This window comes from Corythoichthys intestinalis, chromosome 10, assembly GCF_030265065.1.
Source record: "Corythoichthys intestinalis isolate RoL2023-P3 chromosome 10, ASM3026506v1, whole genome shotgun sequence".
Taxonomy (NCBI): domain Eukaryota; kingdom Metazoa; phylum Chordata; class Actinopteri; order Syngnathiformes; family Syngnathidae; genus Corythoichthys; species Corythoichthys intestinalis.
Window position 1 is genome coordinate 9,505,723 of NC_080404.1, and position 22,809 is coordinate 9,528,531.

Here is a 22,809-nt window from a genome sequence, read left to right on the forward strand (position 1 = left end):
ATTACCACCATCTACTGACGGTTTGGCAAGAGATCAGACTACAGTAAGGAGTTCAATAAGGAGTTCTAAAAGACTTGGCTACATACACCTTTCTGTAAATTTATCTCCTGTTAATGTCGATCACGTGTCTTCTGTTGTATATAGGGTTATATGTGTATACAGAAATGCAGTATATTGTATGAGTCTTGTAATTATTCAGCGTTATTTTATTTGGTTGAATGCTAGTTAGATTCTAAATAGCTGTGTTCCTAATGATTTTTTTTTTTTTTAACGATAAATACGTACATAATGGCAACTGTTGTTTTCTGTCGGAGATTTGTACTGGTGTAATCTGTAAAATCCCGCATCTTTGCACTGCAGATGATTGTAAACTTTTATAACAAAGTCTGATTTTGCCTCGGTCCCGTACTCGCTAATAGGGTAACAATCAGTCAGGTCAGCAGCGCTAGGTATTATGGGCAATGTAGCTTTGAACTGCTGCGTGCGTTTGGAAACGTGCTGGTTGAATAGCTTGTCAGTTTATTTCGGTTATTGTTTGAGTACAGTCTACAACATTGAATGAGAATAAAAATTGAGTGGGAATAACAATTTGTCAACGACAATTGTCGTGATAGTAATTAAAAAAAATGTTGAGTTGGCACATAGCCTACTGTGTGTGTGTGTGGGGGGGTGTGGGGGTGTGTAATGACTGGACTACATTTCTGCATTATATTATTGTTTTATTCATTATTTTTTAATTTTTTAATTTTTCTTATTGTTTGATTTTTTTGTTTTAGGAAGAATAACGCCTGTTGAGTAACCAGTTGAGTAAAAAAAAAAAAAGTGGGTGATTACGCATCTTTGAGTAGTCTTCGAGTAAAATTCAAGTATCTCGAGGCTAGGCCGAGTGTCCTCTTTTTTGGAAATGAAAATATGGTCGCCCTAGGCTAAATGATAAATGAAGAATACGTCTTACCCTACTTTCACGTGTATTTGGTTCAGTTGATACAACATTTGATTCAAGCCTTTGTTTTAAAAAAATACTAAAGAAACATTTTGAAGTGCAATTTCCTGTATTAAAAAAACGGAGCGCTATCCAAGAATGGGTCCATTTCTGGGGAACACTGGAGCACCCCTAGATTCAAAGTGAAATATTGTAATATAAAAGTGATTTGGGAAAAAAAAAATAATGAAAAAAAAAAGAGATATCCAAGGACCGATCTACATCTGAGGTATACTAGACTGTGAAGCCACCGTGTTGCATTACTGTAATGCAAATAATGCAAACAATGATCTAAATGAGGGACGTTTAGCTTTACTTCGTTGTTCCTTCTGGATGCTGGCCTGATGGCAGTAGCTTTGCAGGTTCACACAGTTTATCGTTATGCCAACGCTTATGCAGCTTGGTCTTTCAGTAGAAAAGTTAGTGTTTTTTTCCCACACCTGCATAACATTAACGTCTTTTTACATTACTTACAGTGGCTACTATTAGCCGAAAAAAACTTCTAATAGCCCTCCTCTTCAAAGGGGGCAGAGGAGGCGGCATGTTGTCGACATAAATATGAGTGCTGCGTGAGTGTGCGTGTGTCTGTGTGGCGGCGGGTCCAAGTCATCATCAGCCAATCAAACTTGAATTTGAGGGGGGGGAAAAATGGACCGGAACATACAGCAAGGAAAAGGGATAAATGTAAGTCTGAACATAATGAAAATAATTTACTTAATAATGGTAGGGTGTATTCTATCCTTACAACATATGGGAAGGCAATCTAAATTACCAATATAACTGAACCCATTATGTAATGCAAATAAGATTTCTTAACATTTGATGGGGACAATTTGAGAATCCTGAAAACTTTGTAGTGTTATGTCCCTTCCGTCTCTATGCAAACCTACGCCCTTGCACGTATCGTATTTTATAGTGATGGACTTTAAAGTTTCTGTAGACAAAAAGGCTCCACCCCCCCCAAACAAGACTTATTATTGATTTTAGCTTGTTTTATCAGTATATATTCGCTGATTTTGGATTTCCCCCTTTCAGCTCGCGTACACATATATTCCGACAGTGTCAGCAGTAGAAGTCGCTAACTCATAACACATTCACCAATTACAAAATATTTTTCAACTGTAGACGTTATCTTTTTTTATTTTAAATGCAATATTAATTACCATAATTTTCGGACTATAAGCCACTACTTTTTTGAAACCTGCGGCTTATAGTACAGTGTGGCTTATTTGTTGATTTATTTGGGTTAATAGGCTACACATGCCTCCTAGGATGCATTACAGCACCACAGATGTAAATAACAATCAAAATTCATGTTCTGAGGTAATTATTTATTCAGTTTCTGTTCCAGTTTTTCATTAATTGCTTGTTATGGCATTTGGTAACACTTTAATTGACAGTGGCATCATAACATGTCATAAGAGGGTCATATATATGACATGACACCATCATGGGCATAACTGAATGCTTATGACCGATGTCATTAAGTGTCATCCAGCAAATTATGTTACAAACTCCAATTATGTCCAGTTCGAATCTTTTACATTCACTCAAAAGTGAGAACATTTGCCGAATAGCACTAAATGACATCTGTTATAATGCTCATGACAGTGTAATGTCATAGTTATGATTGTCTAATGACAGTCTTATGGCGCCACTACCAAATACCATAACTAGCGATTAATGAAACAACTTGAACAGTAACTGAACAAAGCATGCATTTTGATTGTTATTTACATCTGTAGTGCTGCAATGCATGCTAGAGGCATGTTGGACAACAACCGTGTTGACAGCAGTGGCAGAAGAGGTTGACTGTCTCCCCCAAGGGAGCAGTGATGGCCAAATGAAGCTTCGTGAAGCAATAAAGCTTTGCAGCCAAATGATCAAAGCTTCATGGTGGTTCATTTGGTTTTCTGGCACTCGTATGATCCCACTGTCAAATAAAGCGTTTTTGGTGGAAATATTCCATAATACAGTGAAGACAGCTGTGGCTTATAGTCCAGTGCGGCTTATCTATGAACAAATTCCGTTTTCGTGTCACATTTGGTGGGTGGCGGCGTATCGTCAGGTGCGCCTTATAGTGCGAAAATTACGGTAATTGAATTTTTTGGAAACTACTCAATTAATGCTCTTGAATTTTTGGTATTTGTGAACTTTGCCTCCTTCCTTGTTCCCCGGATTTGCAATTTTGGCAATTTGAAAGGGGCTTTAAACAAGCAATTGGTGTATTCGCACCACTATGGGATTATCATAAATACAAATGAATGTCAGTTTGTTTTTCTTGAGAAAAAATATTTAAAATGGTTTTGTTAGATAGGACGGTTTGACAGTTTAATTGTTCAGCTATTTCCAAAAAGATAAACCCTGGAGTGCTTCTTGCATTTTTACTCATCTTTCTAGGCCCACAGAATATCATGTGTTGTTGTAGTTGTATGTTTAACACAGAGGCTAACAATCATAAAACTGGATGCTCTCAGAAAAAAAAAAAAAAATCATGATTGTACCTCATTACTATTAAGAAGAAAAAAGGGAAAAAAGGTAATTTGAGTGAAACCAATATATGGTGAAAACAAGCTTTTTGCGATAAAAAAAAAAAAAAAATTCTGCATAAGACTGTTTTGTTGCTTAGATGAAGCCGCAAACATCTCAACAGTCCTTGCCATCTACAAAACCTTAAACAAAAATAATGAAAATGTGCTTCAAGTGGAAAAGGAAAAGACATAAAATATGTAGAAGTTTGTAATATAATTTGAAAATCCAAGTATAGAACTGCAAATATATATAGCAGATGAAAGAATTCTTACCCAATACATATCCTTTTTAGTCTACAGGCACTGTAAATAAGCGTTCCACTGATCAAAGGATGGACCCCTCCCAAGCATATTGCTTGAATCACAATCTGTCATATCAAATCTCAAACTGAGACTGTTGATACTGCACCACTACTCGACATAATGTGCTTCGCCACTGCAGATAACACTACTATTGTTATCCTGCAGAGAGAAAGGATGACTCTCTGCATGTAAACATAGACGTAAACAAAACCTTCATTGATAACACATCCTTGTTACCACTCCATGTACTTTCTTTCTATAAGGGTATGCCATTGGAAATACATTAGACTTCCATTCTCTGTGTCAAACAGCTGAACAGGACAGGTTTTTAAAAAAAAAAAAAAAAAAAAAAAAAGGAAATACATTGAATCTACTGTACTGTGTGCTGTATTAGCTGGTCCAGAGGCGTCAAACGCGCGACCTGGGGGTCAGAAATGGGCCACCAGGGGGTCAAATCCGGCCTGTGGGGTTGTTCTGCCTCAGGCATGTTGCAGCTCAGTCATACTGTCCATACAGAATCACATTCTTTTATTTTAACATTGGATGTGTGTGTGCATTACTGCACTTGAAATTGATGTCTCGCACTGTCAATGGCAGACAATGAATTAACAAAGAAGTAACCCAAAAACTCAATAGAAAGTCACCTATGAATGTCACCAAATATACAGGAAGTGACCAATGAACAGGAAGTGGCCCAAAAAAGCCTTAAAATAAACAGGAAATGATCCAAAATGTAAAGCAAGTGATATTGAGGAAACTCAATATGTACAGGAAATGATCTGTAAGTACCCTAAAATTACAAGAAAGTGACCCAAAATGAACTCTGGCTCCACTGACAACAATAGACGTCCAGTTGACTTGAATTGGGAGGACTGGCGGTGAACGCTAAACTGGTCCTGCCCACATGAGATAATTGGCATGCATGTGGCCAACTAACCAAAATGAGTTTCACACCCCTGAGCTAGTGGACTACAACTAACTAACTAACTAACTAACTAACTAAATATACCTTACTAACATTATAACCCTGCGGAAAATGGCAATTTTTAAAATATACATACCTGTCAAGTTGTACGGTTTCAGCGTAATTTGTACAAATGAGCACTGATTTTTAAATGTGTACGTCCTACGTTCAAAATCTGTATGTTTTTCGTGCATTATGTTTTTTTTTCTCCGTTCGGACTTTGTCACCGTTTCGGCAACGAGACAACGCACACCAAGCAACAGTGGTAAAAAGAAAAGAACCTCACATGAAATTGCTGGAAAAAAATATGCAAGATTAGTAAATACCACTCTTGGTTCAGAAACAAACTATCATTCAGAATTTATACAATGGTGTAAATATTACATTTAATTTGAAACCAAATTAAATCAAACTGAACTAGTGCTCCACATCTATGAGCATGTGTTGTGGACTCTTCCGTTAGTTACAAGTGTTTGTTTGTTTGCCTAAATTACATTAAATGAAACAAGCTTGATACATCCAAATAATATTCTAACAGCTGATGACCAGTATTATCTACTCTCAATGTGTTTTCTTCAGTCAGAAAAGTAAGAGTTAAAAAAAAATTAATCACGATAAAAAGTGCACTAATTAGGGGTGTAATAAATTTTAAAAAAGGACACCACTAATTGTAATGTTAGTTATTTGTTCATTGTGTTTCTTCATGTGTAATGTTTGTTTTGTTTTTCAGTTTTGCTAAACGCAGAAGTGCACTTAGTGCACTTTTTATCGTCGCTTTTGGTTACGTAACAACTGGCCAAACGGACTTATGACGCACGTGAGTGTGACGGGGTGTCCCAATTCGTAGGGCTGACGTTTCAAGCCCTACCCCTTATTGCTCCGTTTGAAGGGCCAAGGGGTAGGGGGAGAAAAATATAAATGCGATGCGGCCGGCGGTGCATCAGTAATGGCCCCATTTACAAAACAAAGGCTAGGCTAGGCTTGGGGGTGATCCCAGGGTGTCCCAAAAACCCTCGGTAAGATTAGGGAGCACCAAAACCCCGGGTACTTCTAGTGTTATTAAATGACTTCCAAACATAGCTAAGGTTACAATGTTTTTTATTTATTTATTTTTTTTTTGAAAAACAAACAACAACAAAAAACAAAGATGAAAGGTAACACCAGTTACTTTGCCAAGTGACTAATTACTCTTACATTCAGGTAACTGAGTTACTCAATTACTTTTTGGAAGAAGTAATTTGTAACTGTAACTGTTTACTTTTTAAAAGTAAGATTAACAACACTGGTGTGTTGGTGGTGAAGTGTGCAGAATGAAAAGTGACAGAAGCTGAGATTCTGCTCTGCCAATTTGTTGCCGAACACAATTTGCCCGCAAATATTGCTGATCACTTCTCAGAATTAGCCAAAGAAATGTTCCCTGACTCAAATATTGCATCGGTAAGTTAATTCTATTAATTGACTTTTTAAATTTATAATTGGTCACACTATCGAACTACCTTCAAGTCAAATTGAATTGCGAGTTGAAGTGCAGCCATCAAGACATGATCGAAATTGCCAAAAGTGCTACATACAATTATAACAAAAGTCACTGTTAAATTTTAGTAATCATGATGTAGCTGAAGACATTGATTGTTCTTTGATTGCACCAGGTTATTTGTTACAATATTACCAATAAATTCATATTATTTTAAAAATTTAGTTTTATTTTTGTTTCATATTACACACTATATACAACATTGTAAGATTAGTCACCAATTTGTAAGGACATACGTCACTAGTTGTAAGATTGCCAACGGCCTCGGGTTGACAGGTATGAATATACACTATATACTGTATACATACACAGCCAAATCTGTCAGGTATTGTGGGCATCACTTGTCAGGCTCTGCACATTTTAGTATGAATCACTTTCTTATAGAGCCATGTTTTATTGATTTCAATGCCTTTATGATTAATGCCGGTGCTGAATTGAAAAGTACAAATTATCCTTGTCTCTTTATTTTCTCCTTCAAGGTCTGCATTTGTGCTTAAATTGCCTAGCAGCTTCCTGCTGCCTTTTTAATGTATACTTATTGTTATTGTTTTGTTAGACCTAAAGTATAACTAGTAGTAGTATTTAAATGAATATTTATCATAATAATTATAAAACTGATAATAATGATGAAAATAATAACAAAAGAAATAGCCTTTATCGTAAACATTTCCCCCACGTGGTTATTAAACACTCGAAACTCAAACAATATTGTCACACCACCTACAGGTGCGTAGCCAGGGATTTAAGTGTGAGTGATGATGTCTATTGTGATGGCAAGTTGACTCATTGTTTTCATTTCTTTCCCCCCAGAACATGAGGGTTCGCACTGTGAAAGGTGAAGATTATCTGTGTCGTTCTGGGACTAAATTTCATGGAGCAATGGAGCAGAAATTTATCTTGGTCGACTGCCACACAGTGATTTATGGCTCCTACAGGTGAATACAATGGTTGCTTGTGACACAAATCAGACAATGCAGCCCTAAAATACATCACTAAGGTACAACAACTAGCAAAGTAGTTCTACTTTAACATGAGACAATAATCATAATAATAAATTCTGTTGTATGTTGTTTTCAAAGAATTCATCCATCTCCAGTCCAAGTCCGTCTGATGCGATCTCCTTTGCTTTTTCCGGGCAAATGTAACAAGTAGGGCTGTCAAACGATTAAACTTTTTAATCGAGTTAATCACAGCTTAATTAATCGCAAATCAAAACCATCTCTAAAATACAGTGCCTTGCAAAAGTATTCGGCCCCCTTGAATCTTGCAACCTTTCGCCACATTTCAGGCTTCAAACTTAAAGATATGAAATTTAATTTTTTTGTCAAGAATCAACAACAAGTGGGACACAATCGTGAAGTGGAACAACATTTATTGGATAATTTAAACTTTTTTAACAAATAAAAAACTGAAAAGTGGGGCGTGCAATATTATTCGGCCCCTTTACTTTCAGTGCAGCAAACTCACTCCAGAAGTTCAGTGAGGATCTCTGAATGATCCAATGTTGTCCTAAATGACTGATGATGATAAATAGAATCCACCTGTGTGTAATCAAGTCTCCGTATAAATGCACCTGCTCTGTGATAGTCTCAGGGTTCTGTTTAAAGAGCAGAGAGCATTATGAAAACCAAGGAACACATCAGGCAGGTCCGAGATACTGTTGTGGAGAAGTTTAAAGCCGGATTTGGATACAAAAAGATTTCCCAAGCTTTAAACATCTCAAGGAGCACTGTGCAAGCCATCAAATTGAAATGGAAGGAGCATCAGACCACTGCAAATCTACCAAGACCCTGCCGTCCTTCCAAACTTTCTTCTCAAACAAGGAGAAAACTGATCAGAGATGCAGCCAAGAGGCCCATGATCACTCTGGATGAACTTCAGAGATCTACAGCTGAGGTGGGAGAGTCTGTCCATAGGACAACAATCAGTCGTACACTGCACAAATCTGGCCTTTATAGAAGAATGGCAAGAAGAAAGCCATTTCTCAAAGATATCCGTAAAAAGTCTCGTTTAAAGTTTGCCACAAGCCACCTGGGAGACACACCAAACATGTGGAAGAAGGTGCTCTGGTCAGATGAAACCAAAATTGAACTTTTTGGCCACAATGCAAAACGATATGTTTGGCGTAAAAGCAACACAGCTCATCACCCTGAACACACCATCCCCACTGTCAAACATGGTGGTGGCAGCATCATGGTTTGGGCCTGCTTTTCTTCAGCAGGGACAGGGAAGATGGTTAAAATTGACGGGAAGATGGATGCAGCCAAATACAAGAACATTCTGGAAGAAAACCTGTTGGTATCTGCACAAGACCTGAGACTGGGACAGAGATTTATCTTTCAACAGGACAATGATCCAAAACATAAAGCCAAATCTACAATGGAATGGTTAAAAAATAAACGTATCCAGGTGTTAGAATGGCCAAGTCAAAGTCCAGACCTGAATCCAATCGAGAATCTGTGGAAAGAGCTGAAGACTGCTGTTCACAAACACTCTCCATCCAACCTCACTGAGCTCGAGCTGTTTTGCAAGGAAGAATGGGCAAGAATGTCAGTCTCTCGATGTGCAAAACTGATAGAAACATACCCCAAGCGACTTGCAGCTGTAATTGGAGCAAAAGGTGGCGCTACAAAGTATTAACGCAAGGGGGCCGCATAATATTGCACGCCCCACTTTTCAGTTTTTTATTTGTTAAAAAAGTTTAAATTATCCACTAAATTTTGTTCCACTTCACGATTGTGTCCCACTTGTTGTTGATTCTTGACAAAAAATTAAAATTTTATATCTTTATGTTTGAAGCCTGAAATGTGGTGAAAGGTTGCAAGGTTCAAGGGGGCCGAATACTTTTGCAAGGCACTGTATGCCAGATTTTTCTGTAAAATATTGTTGGAATGGAAAGATAAGACAAGACGGATGTATACATTGAACATACTGTACATAAGTACTGTATTTGTTTATAATAACAATAAATCCACAAGATGGCATTAACATTATAAACATTCTTTCTGTGAAAGGGATGCACGGATAGAAAGACTTGTAAGTCTTAAAAGATAAATGTGAGTACAATTTATAGTAATTTTGATAGTTTGTATATTGTGACTAAATATTGCCATTTAGAGTATTTGTTGACCTAAACGAAGAATAGAGTTTGACCAAACTGAGTATTATTTTGCATAGCTATTTTGATTGGGAATGCCAGTTCTCTGGATTGAGCGCTTTTCTTTTTGTGAACATTATTATCATTTTTTTTTTTTTTTGGAGAGAGATAGGAATATTATTTTTGTTGTGCTTTCACTGAATAATATTTTAGCGACTTAACTGTTCCTAACTGTCCAAATGCATGATGGGATGTTGTGCAACCATGACTGTCAGTGGTGGCTGCAAATGGTATATCTTCTGTTCAATACAGGGTGTTAAGAAAAAGCTCATTTCCTGTCATCTTCCCCGCATCGCTCGCCACAACAGTTATAATTGTTGTGGAAGAGATGTCACAGCTCCGTTCTTCTTTGTGTGTAAATGTGCTCTTACTCGCATGCATACTACCTGGTCTATGCTTCCTGCGCCAAGCATCACAAAACAAAAGTAAACATTATAATCAAATACACATTTCGCCAAAGGGCAGTGTGGTCATATCAATAAAATAAAGTAAAAAAATAAGATACCGTGAAGTACAATAAGATACTGTTTACGTGAAAAAAAAAAACCAACAACAACAACAAAAAAACGGGAGACAAAAAGGCGGACGAAACTCCAGCGTCATAAATTCGAAATCACACAAGTCTGGTATGTCTTAATCCGGGGATCTGTAACATACAAACACAATTATGGAGCACAGAGTAGATTGTTTTTGCTCAATACATTTTTCTGTGCTCAAAATCTATTGCTCATTCAGAATTGTGGCACAAATTAAATTCCATAAACTATTACTGTATTGTCCGCCATAGGTGGAGCTTGACTTTTGGGGCAGGGGGGACACAGCATGTTGATGACCCCGAAACCCAGTGTCAGCAATGAAATTAATTTACAAGAATATTTATAATAATAAGTTGAAAATGAGTGTTTTTTGTTTCCCATCATTCTTGAGGGGAATTCTAAATCAGGCTGCTTAGGACAGCTATATTTTTCGCCAAGATCGTCATCCATTGAATATGGCATGCCTGCCGGTGTCGTGCCAATGTAGTTACCCCTGTCAAAAATTGTATCCCCTGGGCGGAGCCACTGCGCTGCACTGATTTGCAATGTTTTACCGTTTTCCTCGTAAGATGAAATATAACTGTTATTACTGTAATTCAAGTCCTGTATGGAGTTTCTCCAGTTTAATAAACGTCAATGTCCAAAAAGATATAACTGTGGTTCTTTTCTGGCTTCAATTAATTATTCATACATACATAGACATACAGTAACTCATAGCTAATGTGTGTGTGCATGTGTGTGCGCTCCCGCGGCCAGGGGATACAATTTTTCACGGGGGTAACTACATTGGCAGGACACTGGTGGTGGTTCTGTTGTACAATAAGCGTATTTAGAGGGGCAAATTTATACTCCGCTCACCATTTTGGCGGTGCTCTCTGGCATTTCATGGTCCACATTTTCAATCCTTGGTTCTTGTTCAGTAGTTGTTGTTGCTTGTAAAAGCTTAGGTTTGACAAAAATATGTATATCCATTAGGGGTGTGCCATCTTAGGCACCCAATGTTTCGATTCAATTATTATTCAGGGTGCTACGATTCGATTATTGAAAGATTATCACGGTATTGACGATGATCACGGTTATCACGATTGTCACGATTATCGATGCATCGTACACTACTAATTAATAAAGTAGACCAAAAAATGTATGTCCATTATTTATTTAAAATATCCTAATAATTCAACAGGAACGATGGAAACATGCCCATACAACAAAAAGCTGCCCTTAAGCTGTTTTTTAAAAAAAATATTTTTTACAAGAAAGTGCAAAAACATTAACCATTTTAAAGGGAGCACTTATTCCTCTCAACAATACAATAAGATGTACACAGGTGGAATAAATTATACATTTTCTGGAAACAAAGTGTCCTTAGAAATAAGACTTCTTTTAACCAATATACTTTGTTTTCACAGATTTCTGTACTATTTCACATGTTTGTAGTGTTACCGCTGTATTTAATCATGTTTTTATACTTTCTGCATATAAAATACATGTTAGCGAATTAGCTAATTAGATTAGCGCTCAGCGCTAACTGTTAACATCTCAAAAACAACAACAATAAAGGCTAAACAGTACAAGAAGGTTCGTGTACTCAACTCTTATAGATGCACACGGGTCTTAGCAACACACTCAAGACATTTTTCAATTGACATGACTCGAAACTACTGCTGGACATCTGAAAGACAAGGAAAACGAACTATCTCTCGTCCCCTCTCGCTCTAAAAAATAACTTGCGCACAGAAGCGCGACCGCCGGGTCTGCCTGTCTCATACACAAATTTATTTTGCAGTTGTTTGAAAAGGAGTAAATCTCTCGCTCGGTAACAGGCAGCATCCATCATTACGTTGTGCGTGTGTCCGTTAAAAGTGTCCGGGCGGCAGACGTGTCTTGAATTTCCTTCCGCTATGAGCGGCTGTAATAAAGTTATTAGGGAGAATCATTGTTTTTGAACCTTTATGAATGGTATTCAAATTGTCACGTGTTGAATCGCGATGCATCTAGTAATCGATTTCTTGGAACTCCCTTAACATCCATTTTGCTTCTTCGGTCCTCAGTTGGTTTTTGCTAAGCAAAGCAAATGACCGTCCAAGGAGCTAGTCACATAATCTGTTCGATAAATTATTTTGACCCATTATAAATTTAAAAAAATTTTTTTCATTTCATTCATTTTTGTCTTTGTTTTATTGCTTTACAACTTTTTTAGACAATATGTTTTACCGGAAAACTTAATTTTAAAATCATATATAGGAAAGTCAATTACATGCAATGACACGTTTCTGCCACCAGGGTGCCCCCTTAAACTCCGCGTATGTTGGCCGCACTATAAGGCGAACCTAAAAGCCTTCAACTTTTTTAAAAAGCGGACAATGCGCCTTATAATCCAATGTGCCTTATTTATTGATCAATATTGATTAAGCATAGCATGACATTCCCTTTAGTGCAGCACCATCTAGACGATGTATAATGCAACCCCAACCACTACTACCACTGCTATGACTGCGCCTTATAATGCCATGTTCCCTATATTTAAAAACAGTTTTGAAACAGGCCATTCAGTGAAGGTGCGCCTTATAGTGCGAAAAAAATATTATATAGAGTAATAAAACTGAAAGGAATCTAAAAGCACTTTTTGATTCACATTAAAGCCTGAACCATGTTTGCTTTGTCTTTTTGCAGATTTACATGGTCATGTACAAAGATCAATTTGAGCATGGTGCAGGTTATCACCGGCCATTTGGTGAGGACTTACGATGAGGAGTTCCGAACACTGTACGCCAGGTCGACTGTGCCAGCCGAGTTGAGCCAACCAGATAATCCTCTCCCCTCTAATGGGCCACACAAATTGCTGGGCTGGCCAAAATATTCGCTTCATTCCACGCAAACGATTGATCGTCGTGATCAGTTGAGGCACACGTTGGACTCGGTCTACAGGAAGACTTGTGAGAGGAATCTATATGCCAGAGATTACAATGATAATCATTTTGTGCCTTTGAGTGAGCATGAGATTGGTTTGCAGAACCACATGTCCAAATTTCAGTCGTCAGAGTCGACTAACTACTTAAAAAGGCACAGCTATGCTGGGGAAAGACATGATGAAAATATTCCACAAAATGTCAGAGCCAGAGCAAGCAACTGGAATATTTGCCGGGAAACAGGACTTGGGAAAAACAACTATCCAATGGATAATAATTACTTAGTGCCACAGATCTACAGAAGTCAAAAGCTTCGTCAAACATATAATGGCAATGACAAACAAATTCTGTCCATGCAGCAAAACATGCCAACGCTGGAAAAAACATCCAAGTCCTTCATGCGTACATGGAGGATCGAGTCGTACCTCCAAAACCCTGACATGCCGTCTAACGACCCGTCTGACTATTTGGACCAGTTTGAGCCACCTAACAGCTTCATGCCGGGAAGAATGAGGTCTTCTCTTGTTTTTAGGCCGACCGTACCGCCCACCAACACGCCCTCAGTTGGCAGCCGCTCATCAGCACTTCATAACCCAATGCGCTACTCCTCAATGCAATGGAATCCAACGTTAGCGCAAGAGAGCAACAGGCTACAAATGGAAGAATTTATGTTAAAGAGAAAAAGCCTGCAGATTTTGGAGGATTACAACACTTCAAAAAACTCATTACCATCTTCATATTCCAGTTTGGGGAGAGTCAAACGTGGGCAGGTGATTACAAATCCAGACATGCAAACTGACAACTGGCACAAAAGGCACAGCGTAGCAGATCCAAGATCCAACACTGTAAACACACAGGATTCCTCAGGTGCTATGTACGGAGCTTTTGCTAGGATGCAAATAGATAGAGGCTCTGCCGCAATCAGCATGAAGAATAGTGGCTATGGTTCCAATCTTAATGAGGATAAGCGATCTGTGTCTCAATATGATGTCAAGAGCATGACAGATACAAAGAGCCCCCGCACTTCCAGTTGGCGGGAGCCTCCGTCCAGAACTCTGTCTGCTGCAAGCCTGAGTGTAGACGCTCCCGATTTGACGGCTAAATCCAGCAGAACAGGCTCTCAGCATTTTCTAAAGAAAAGTACCAAGAGGATAAAGTCATTTTTGAACATACCAGACAAGAAAGAGAATCGAGTCAGAAGAGAAGAAACACCAAGTGTGACGTCAGAGGACAGCACCGACACTATCACAGCTGAGGATGAGAGTGGGGCAGAACATCAAAATAGCAACTCATCCGTCGGGCATCAGCAGGGCCACGCGGCCGGAGAAAAGTACTCCGAACCAAGATTCAAGACTGAGGAGCACCGGGACACACCGCCACATTCTTCCTCTGAAACAACATCGCAACGTAAGCTCGACGTCGATGACAAAAAGCCGAGGCCTGACGTTGACGTACTGGGCTGGAGTAAAGACAGAAAAGCTGACAATCGTCTTTACAGTAGATTTGAGCCGTTTTGTTCAATACAAAAGAAACACTCTTCGTACTCTCTGGAGAAAACAAAAAACTCACCTACTGACCACAGCAGAATGGGAAGAGGCCTTCATGAAAACAAGTTTGAGAAATTCTTTCATAGAGTGGGAAACCTAATTCATAAGTCTAAATAGTGTAGTTCCGCACATTTCTTATTGTTTATGGCACATTTGAACTGGTATCAATTTCACGATGGTTAAAGTGCTTAGCAGATGCACCTCAAATCTGGGTTCTAATGGGGTTTGCATGTGTGGGTGGTTACCAAATAATCCGCTTTCCTCCCATATTCTTGAAAAGGCATAATCAAAGGTCCATAATTTTTCTGTAAGTGTGGATATGAGTGTGAACGTTATTTTTCCTTTGCCGCAATGGACCTATCGCAAAGCCCCACCCCTTGTAAAACTCGGTCAACCCAAGGCTCTGTCAAATTCTCTCAGTGACAGTGATTAAGTAAACAAATGATTTAGGAATGCAGTGGAGCGATATGTCCATGGTATTAAACTTTACAGAGAGCAGACCTTTAACTATAATCGAGACAAAATGCTACCACTCGCAACTTAAAAATGAGATCCACACAGCCTCAGTGTTTTTCAACCGGTGTGCCGCGGCACACTAGTGTGCCGTGAGAGATCGTCAGGTATGCCGCGAGAAATGATCCGTTATCGCATTTTTATTTTATTTTTTTTAACGTCATTGGGTAGAGTTACAGTAGGAAGGAAGGAGGAGGTTGAAAGTTGCGGTTGTGTGCAGATAGCGAGAAATTGCATTTGTAGCGTTCAATAACTGCTCGGATTTCTAGCCATCAGCTACCTTGCTGTCTGGTGTGGACCCCAGCATGTCTACTGTGCACCATTTGATTAGACTCGTCAAGAGTCAGTATTCACAAAAGTGTCCTTTTCATTTTATCCAAATGTGATGACAGTCAATCCTCCCCTTGTGTTTTATTCCCACACATTGTCAAGGGCAGCAAGGTGGCTGACGGCTAGAAATCAGAGCAGTTCTTGAACGCGACACGAGCAGCTAAACGTCATCCCCAAATGAAACACCCGTCGCTTCAAATAAGTCGGACTATTTGACTATTTTGTTTGCCTTTGTGAAAAGTTACCTTGTTGCTAAACTTGTTGCTGAATCCAAAGTCCAACACTGTGGCAGAGACCTTAATACTACCTGCCTGCAAAGCTACTGTCAGCAAGCAGCTCTTGCCCTCCTGATGCGGTTAAAGACATTGCTAAAGTCCCCATGTATGATATTTCTGAGCTTTTCAACCCTAACTGCTATAAAAAATAAAAACAGAGACTGAGAGGTGTTGATGAACATTCCTGCCTGGATATCAGCTTTGGGTTCATCTGAACAGCTCAAGTTTCACACTGAGTATGTATAAATATTGAGGAACTATTATATACATAAATATACTGTACATACCCTGTAAAGTAATTTTGGAACGCTTTTGGTTTGTGGTGTGCCGCCAGATTTTTTCCGATGTAAAAATGTGCCTTGACTCAGAAAAGGTTGAAAAACACTGATCTAGCTATAACATTATCTACTTAGTAACGTTATGTCATGTGTCCTGTCAGATTTTTCTCGCGAAGCTTTTGTGGTGATGAATAAGCAGTCTTTTACATTCAGTTGGATTCTCAATATTATCCCAAGGTGCTAAATAAAGAACTTACATCATAAACATACATGTGCAACATGAATACGACGTAGGTAAATGCTCAATGTTGAGAGAGCGGTGTGCATTCAAGTGATGCAGAAGTTTCCTTCGTGTGCATCCGTGAGGAAATGTAAGTACATCTTCCTTTTTTATTGAAAGTTTGTGGTGTTTACTTTCGACTTTCAGTGCTAGGGTCTTGTCAGTTTAGATTAGCTATATTTTATTCTATTTGTGTAGTGACAGGCTAGTAAACAAGTAGGCAGTCAATGTTAGTAAACTAATGTTAATAGGTAAGTCTACGTTTTTACTACATCCTGTATACAATTTTTAATAATAATAAGTAATAATACTTTTTTTTTTTTCTTCAACAAATCAATCATTAACTTACCTTTGAGCAAGCATAGGTGTCCTTGGGTGACTGTCCTGACATTCAGTTGTTTATGTGGTTGACTACAAGGCCTTATCCATATCATGCATTTGGAGAGCCTTCTTTTAAGCTTTGATTGGGTGACCAAACGCCCTCTTTTGCCCGGACGAGTCCTCGTTTCACATCCTCTCCGTAGCGTCCGGCCGGGTTTTATAAATTCATTAAAATGTTCGGTTTTCATGATTTTTCACGGGACCAATTTGAAGAGAATCCCTCCGGCCGCTGGAGGGGCAACGCCTGTCTGCGTTGATGTGGCTCCTACTAGTAGGGAGGGAAGGTTCTTTTTGTTTTTGTTGGCAGTTTACCCCTTGTATCCTGGCGCATTACCGCCATCTACTGGGTTGACGGTTTGGCAAGAGATCAGGCAGTTAGTTGCCTGTGACCTGTTCCCAGAGTGCCTGCCCAGTTATTAATTTTTTTACGATTAATACGGAGCTTTGGAGTTTTGTCGGAGCTTTGTACTGGCGCTATTTGTAAAATCCCATTTGGTGTAGCATCGTTGTGCTTCCGATGATTGTAAACTTTTATAGCAAAGTTTGATTTTGCCGCGGCACTTACTAATTGGGTAGCCATCAGTGAGCTAAGCCGCACTAGGCATTATAAGAAATGTAGTTATGAACTGCTGCGTTTGGAAACATGCTGGTTAATTAGTTTGTCAGTTTATTTCGGTTATTGTTTGCGTGCACTCTAGAACATTGAATGAAATTAACAATTGAGTGGGAATAACAATTTGTCAGTGACAATTGTCGTGATAATAATTTATAAAAATGTTTAGTTGGCACAGAGCCCACTGTGTGTGTGTATTGACTGGACTACATTTCCATGGGTCTGCATTGTATCATTATTATTTTTCAATCATTATTATTATTTTTATAAAGCAGAATTTTTCTACCCAGACGGAGGAGGCACACTTTAAATATATTAAAGTGATATAGGTCTCTTTGAGTGAACTTCGAGTAAAATTCAAGTATCTTGAGGACGGGCCGAGTGTCCTCTTTCTTGGAAATCAAAATATGGTCACCCTAAGCTATGAAAAAGACACAAAAAAATTCCTCCCCCCTAATCTTTCAGGGTCGAAATTACAGGTACCCCTTGCACAGCATTAAACCATCAGGTTTTTGCTGTTTTAAGGTTAGAAAAAAGATGTTTTAAGTCACGACCACATAGTATTCCTATGCAACAATACGGCTTGATGACCGACTTTTGTGATTGAAGGGCGTGGTTTTGCGATTGGTCCATTGGTTGGTGACCATATCAATCTGATGTCAATTGAGATTGGCTTCAGTTAACCTGTAACTGTAATGAGGCTCAGGGGAATCAAAAACGGATGGATGAATTGGCATTTTATCGCCAGACAGACTGATCAACGCTCACAATTACTGTGTACATGATGCAAAAGTGTTCACATTCAAGTAATTGCATCAAAATGTGCACATCACACAGACACAGCAGTTTCACCCTCGCTATAACAACGTCACCTTTTTTTTTTTTTTTTTTTTAAATTAAGGTCTTTACTTTGTTTACATTGCCCACACAAGCTTCCAGCCAACTGTTTACATTTGGACCATAATGTTGTGCACTTATGCACTTTGATCAAGTATTTACAGTATAATCTGAAAATAGAAGGAAAACATATACAGCATATCACAAAAGTGAGTACACCCCTCGCATTTCTGCAGATATTCAAGAATGTCTTTTCATGGGACAACACTGACAAAAGCGGTGGGGGGTCAGCCTGTTAGTGCTCAGACCATGCGCCACACTCTACAACAAATTGGTGTGCATGGCTGTCACCCCAGGAGGAAGCTCCTAAAGACGATACAAAAGAAAGCCCACCCGTTTCATCAGACCATAGGACATGGTTCCAGTAATCCATGTGCTTTGTTGACATGTCTTCAGTGAACTGTTTGCGGGTTTTCTTGCGTACAGTCTTCAGAAGAGGCTTCCTCCTGGGGTGAGAGCCATGTACACCAATTTGATGTAGAGTGCGGCGCATGGTTCTGAGCACTAACAGGCTGCCCCCGCCCCACCTCTTCAATCTCTGCAGCAATGCTGACAGCACTGCACAGTCACATGACATTTTGGAGGGAAAATGACAAGCAGTACTCGATTTGGACATTTAGGGATGTACGTTTTTTCAAAGGGGTGTACTCACTTTTGTTGAGTTTGGATATTAATGGCCATATTTTGAGTTATTTTGAGGGGGGAAAAATTAACTACTATATAAGCTGCACACAGACTACTTCTCATTGCGTCAAAGTGTCATTTTGTCAGTGTTGTCCCATGAAAAGATATGCTTAAATATCTGCAGAAATGCGAGGGGTGTACTCACTTTTGTTATACACTGTAGTACCTGTAAGAAAAAGTAAGAAATACACCTATAGCGATCAAATTTGGGTCAGACCGAGGTGATGAATCGCCCACTGCTGCGTAGCCATTAAGTTTGGGTTGTGCCAAAACATCAATCCTTTAGTTTGCAAAAAAGTGCTTTTTTTTTTCTTTATAAATACTACATATCATAGCACTCAGGATGTCAACCATCTGCACTGTGTTTTTTTTTGTACAGTATTTTGAAAAATACATTTTTTTCTGATGTTTGTCTACTGCTTTCAATGCAGTAAAAATGTCTTGTAACATCTGTCATTAGATAGTAATTCCACAAATTAAAGGCCATGTCAGGTTTGATGACGCTAGTTTTCATGATTGGATTCAATGAACAGAGCATTTGGCATCGGAAATGAAATTGCAATAAAAGTAGTACATTCTGCCTTTTGCGCGAAGTTGGCTAGGACAGTCTACAGCAACTCTTCACTTTGACAAAGATATTGTTAGTGGATGCAGAAAGTGAATGTACAGCACATACAGTGTACATACTTAGCAGTGGCCAACAGTGTTGTTAATCTTACTTAAAAAAGTATTTATTTACAGTTACAAATTAGTTCTCCCTAAACGTAATTGAGTTAGTAACTCAGTTACTCACTGTAAGAGTAATTAGTTTACTCAACACAGTAACTGATATACTTTTCATGTTCTACATTATACATTATATTACATCTTTCACATAAGAGATTTTCAACAACAGCACCAACAACAAAAAAACACACATAGGTCAAACTTTTTACATGATTTTCTTTCAAATACTGAAAAAAGCCTTTTTGTTTTTCCTGTTTGAGGGTTAGGTTTAGGGTTACTGAGGTATGTCCTGAACCGTGACTTGTGTGTAACGTCACACCCCTGATATACAGTACAGACCAAAAGGTGGGATGCACCTTCTCATTCATGCGTTTTCTTTATTTTCATGATTATTTACATTGTAAATACTAAACTAAAAACATGTATAATATTCTCGTATCTTCAAAGTAGCCAGTCACCCTTTGTTCTGATTACTTTTTCGCAATCTTGCCATTCTCTTGATGACCTTCAAGAGGGAGTCACCTAAAATGGTTTTTGATTTCACAGGTATGCCTTTTCAGGGTTAATTAGTAGAACTTAGGGCTTTATAAATGGGTTGGCACCTTTAGTTGTGTTGCATTGAATGAGATGTCTCCAAAGATGTGTCCAAACTTTTGGCCTGTACTGTATAGGGATGGGAATTGATACGATTTTTAAGATTCCGATTCCATTATCAATATTGCTTAACGATTCGACTCTATCGATTCTCTTATCGATTCTAATTTGGGGAAAAAGTAGAACAAACATTTGGATTGGCATCGAGTTTGTTTAATCAGAAGTCACAACCTTACAATCTCACAACGAGGTCAAAAGAGACCCAAAGCCTCGATGTTAACTGTGGCAATTACACAGGAATGTGTAACATTTTACTGAAACATTTTTCTAATAGAAGTAAAAAAATCCTCCTTTTTAAAAGGACATGTTAGCTGATAGCATTCAAAAATAATAAAGAAAAGATAAATACTATCAAATACAAAAGAACAGGCAGCACGGTAGCTGAGTGGTTAGCACGTCTGCCTCACAGTTCTGAGATCAAGGGTTCAATCCCGGGCTTCGGCCTTCCTGTGTGGAGTTTGGATGTTCTCCCCGTGCCTGAGTGGGTTTCCTCCGGGAACTCCGGTTTCCTCCCAAAAACATGCATGGTAGGCTGATTGAACACTCTAAATTGTCCGTAGGTATGAGTGTGTGCGTGAATGGTTGTATGTCTCCTTGTGCCCTGCGATTGGCTGGCAACCAGTTCAGGGTGTCCCCTGCCTACTGCCTGTAGTTAGCTGGGATAGGCTCCAGCACCTCCGCGACCCTCGTGAGGAAAAGCGGCATGGAAGATGAATGAATGAAAGAATACAAAAGAACAGTGCGTAGTGCAAATGTGCAAAATTAGCAATTCTTTTGCAGAAAAATAAGCATGTCTGCTTTTTCAGGAAGGATACGTGATCTTACTGGACTCATGGTGTCTCCAGCAGTGGAGAACACCCTCTCAAATGGGGTGGAGAAAGCCTGCACACACAGACAGTGTTCAACCAGCCCAGACAACAGGGGCAGAGTATCTCTTTTGTTCCACCACCATAGTGTGGCACTTTCCTTGGAGGAGATGGAGGGCATGCTAGGGAAGCAAGCGAGGGGAAGCGTAACCTAATCACGTAGTCGCACTTGCTGACTCGAGCGTGCATAACATGCGTAAGTTACATGACAAGCGCTGGTTGGAATCTATAAGAGAATCATTAGGTAAACTGCTAAACGAATCCATGGAATTGAAAACACATGGAACCGATTCTGTACGAACTATATATATATATATATATATATATATATATATATATATATATATATATATATAGTACTCTATGTAGATATTTTTTTCAATATGCAGGTTTAGGGCATGTGAATATTTTTTGTAATAAAAATAATTATACACATATATTATTATTATATTGTAGAGCAGGGGTCGGGAACCTATGGCTCGCGAGCCAGATATGGCTCTTTTGACGGCTGCATCAGGCTCGCAGACAAATAATCAATTATTTTAAAAAATACATAAATAAATTAAATAACAACAACAACAAAAAAAAGTTTTGTTGTGTAATTGGAAGGGCGCTAGGACCTCGGGGAAAACCTGGCTGGCATAAGGGCCACAGCAGAAGCGTTAAAAAGAGCAACCAGTAAGGGGCACTCACATTTTTTCCTTTGGCAAGCCAGTGATCAGGCATCATTCCGGACAGGTGCGGCAGTGAAGAATGCAAAAGTCTGATGATGCGTGTGGCATTTGGTTGAAATAATAGCTATGCATCTGTAACATGGGGCAGACAGAGATTAAATGCTACAGTCAGTTGCTACACATTTAATTTTATTTTCTTGTATAGCTGAAACACGAAAAAAACAACAACGTCCGTTTTGCATGGCTGCACACAGACGGCTCATTTCTTATTCGCTCTAAAATGCGAATTGTTATATAATTATATTAATAAACACATACAAGTTTTTTGACCAAACATTTAACTTCTGCATTTTAGACACTACTAGCATTCACTCGTCGTCCGCTCGCTATTACGAACACATCTGCAGTCATAAATAAACATACTAAACGATTAACATACTGTATTTGTATATCAACACACTGTACACATCACAATCATCCTAAAATAAAGCAATCCGCTAATACACACAGTCAAATTAGACTCTTTTTCTCACCTGAAACAACAAAAAATACTTTAAACAACAACGTCTGTCTGGCATTGCTGCACAGACGGCTCATTTCTTATTTGCTCTAAAATGCGAATACTTATTGCCCATGCACGACAAGAAGCGAACGCTGCCCCCTGCTGGTTCAAAACCGTAAGTAAAACAGTCTTTTCAGGCTGAAACTTGAGTGTATATTTTACACAAACAAACACAACGAAATAAGATGAAATATTTAAAACATAGGGTTAATCTATCTGTCGACACAACAAAATATTGAAATAACTGTTTTAATATTATTCAATTATTATCTATTATTTAATTTAATTATTATTTTATATAAGTTATTAAAAAGAATTCAGAGACTTATTGTACTTTAAAAGTGTTGAAATTACATAAAATGCACATATTGCTTGTACTGTATTTTTAATTTTAAACATATTGTGAGGCTCTCACAGAATAACATTTACAAATATGTGGTGTTCATGGCTCTCTCAGCCAAAAAGGTTCCTGTCCCCTGTTGTAGAGTGTACAAAGACAATGCCAAATTGGTGATGATAACGCATACTCAGCAGGAAAACAGTACCATATTTTTAATTGATTGTCCCCACCTGAACGCCACAAACTGTATGTAAAAAAAAAAAAAAAGTTCAA

The 22,809-nt window shown here is 38.6% G+C and overlaps 1 protein-coding gene across 2 annotated transcripts in view; it reads left to right on the forward strand.

Annotated features, from left to right (window-relative positions):
* fam83b (family with sequence similarity 83 member B) overlaps positions 1-18,064 on the forward strand; it is a 32,915-nt gene extending 14,851 nt beyond the window's left edge. For both annotated transcript variants that reach the window (XM_057848975.1, XM_057848976.1), the window contains 2 exons: positions 7,125-7,249; positions 12,681-18,064. In XM_057848975.1, coding sequence (XP_057704958.1) covers positions 7,125-7,249; positions 12,681-14,580 — 2,025 coding nt within the window. In that variant the 3' untranslated portion in view covers positions 14,581-18,064. The remainder of the gene's footprint in view (positions 1-7,124; positions 7,250-12,680) is intronic.
* The last annotated feature ends 4,745 nt before the right edge of the window (positions 18,065-22,809 follow it).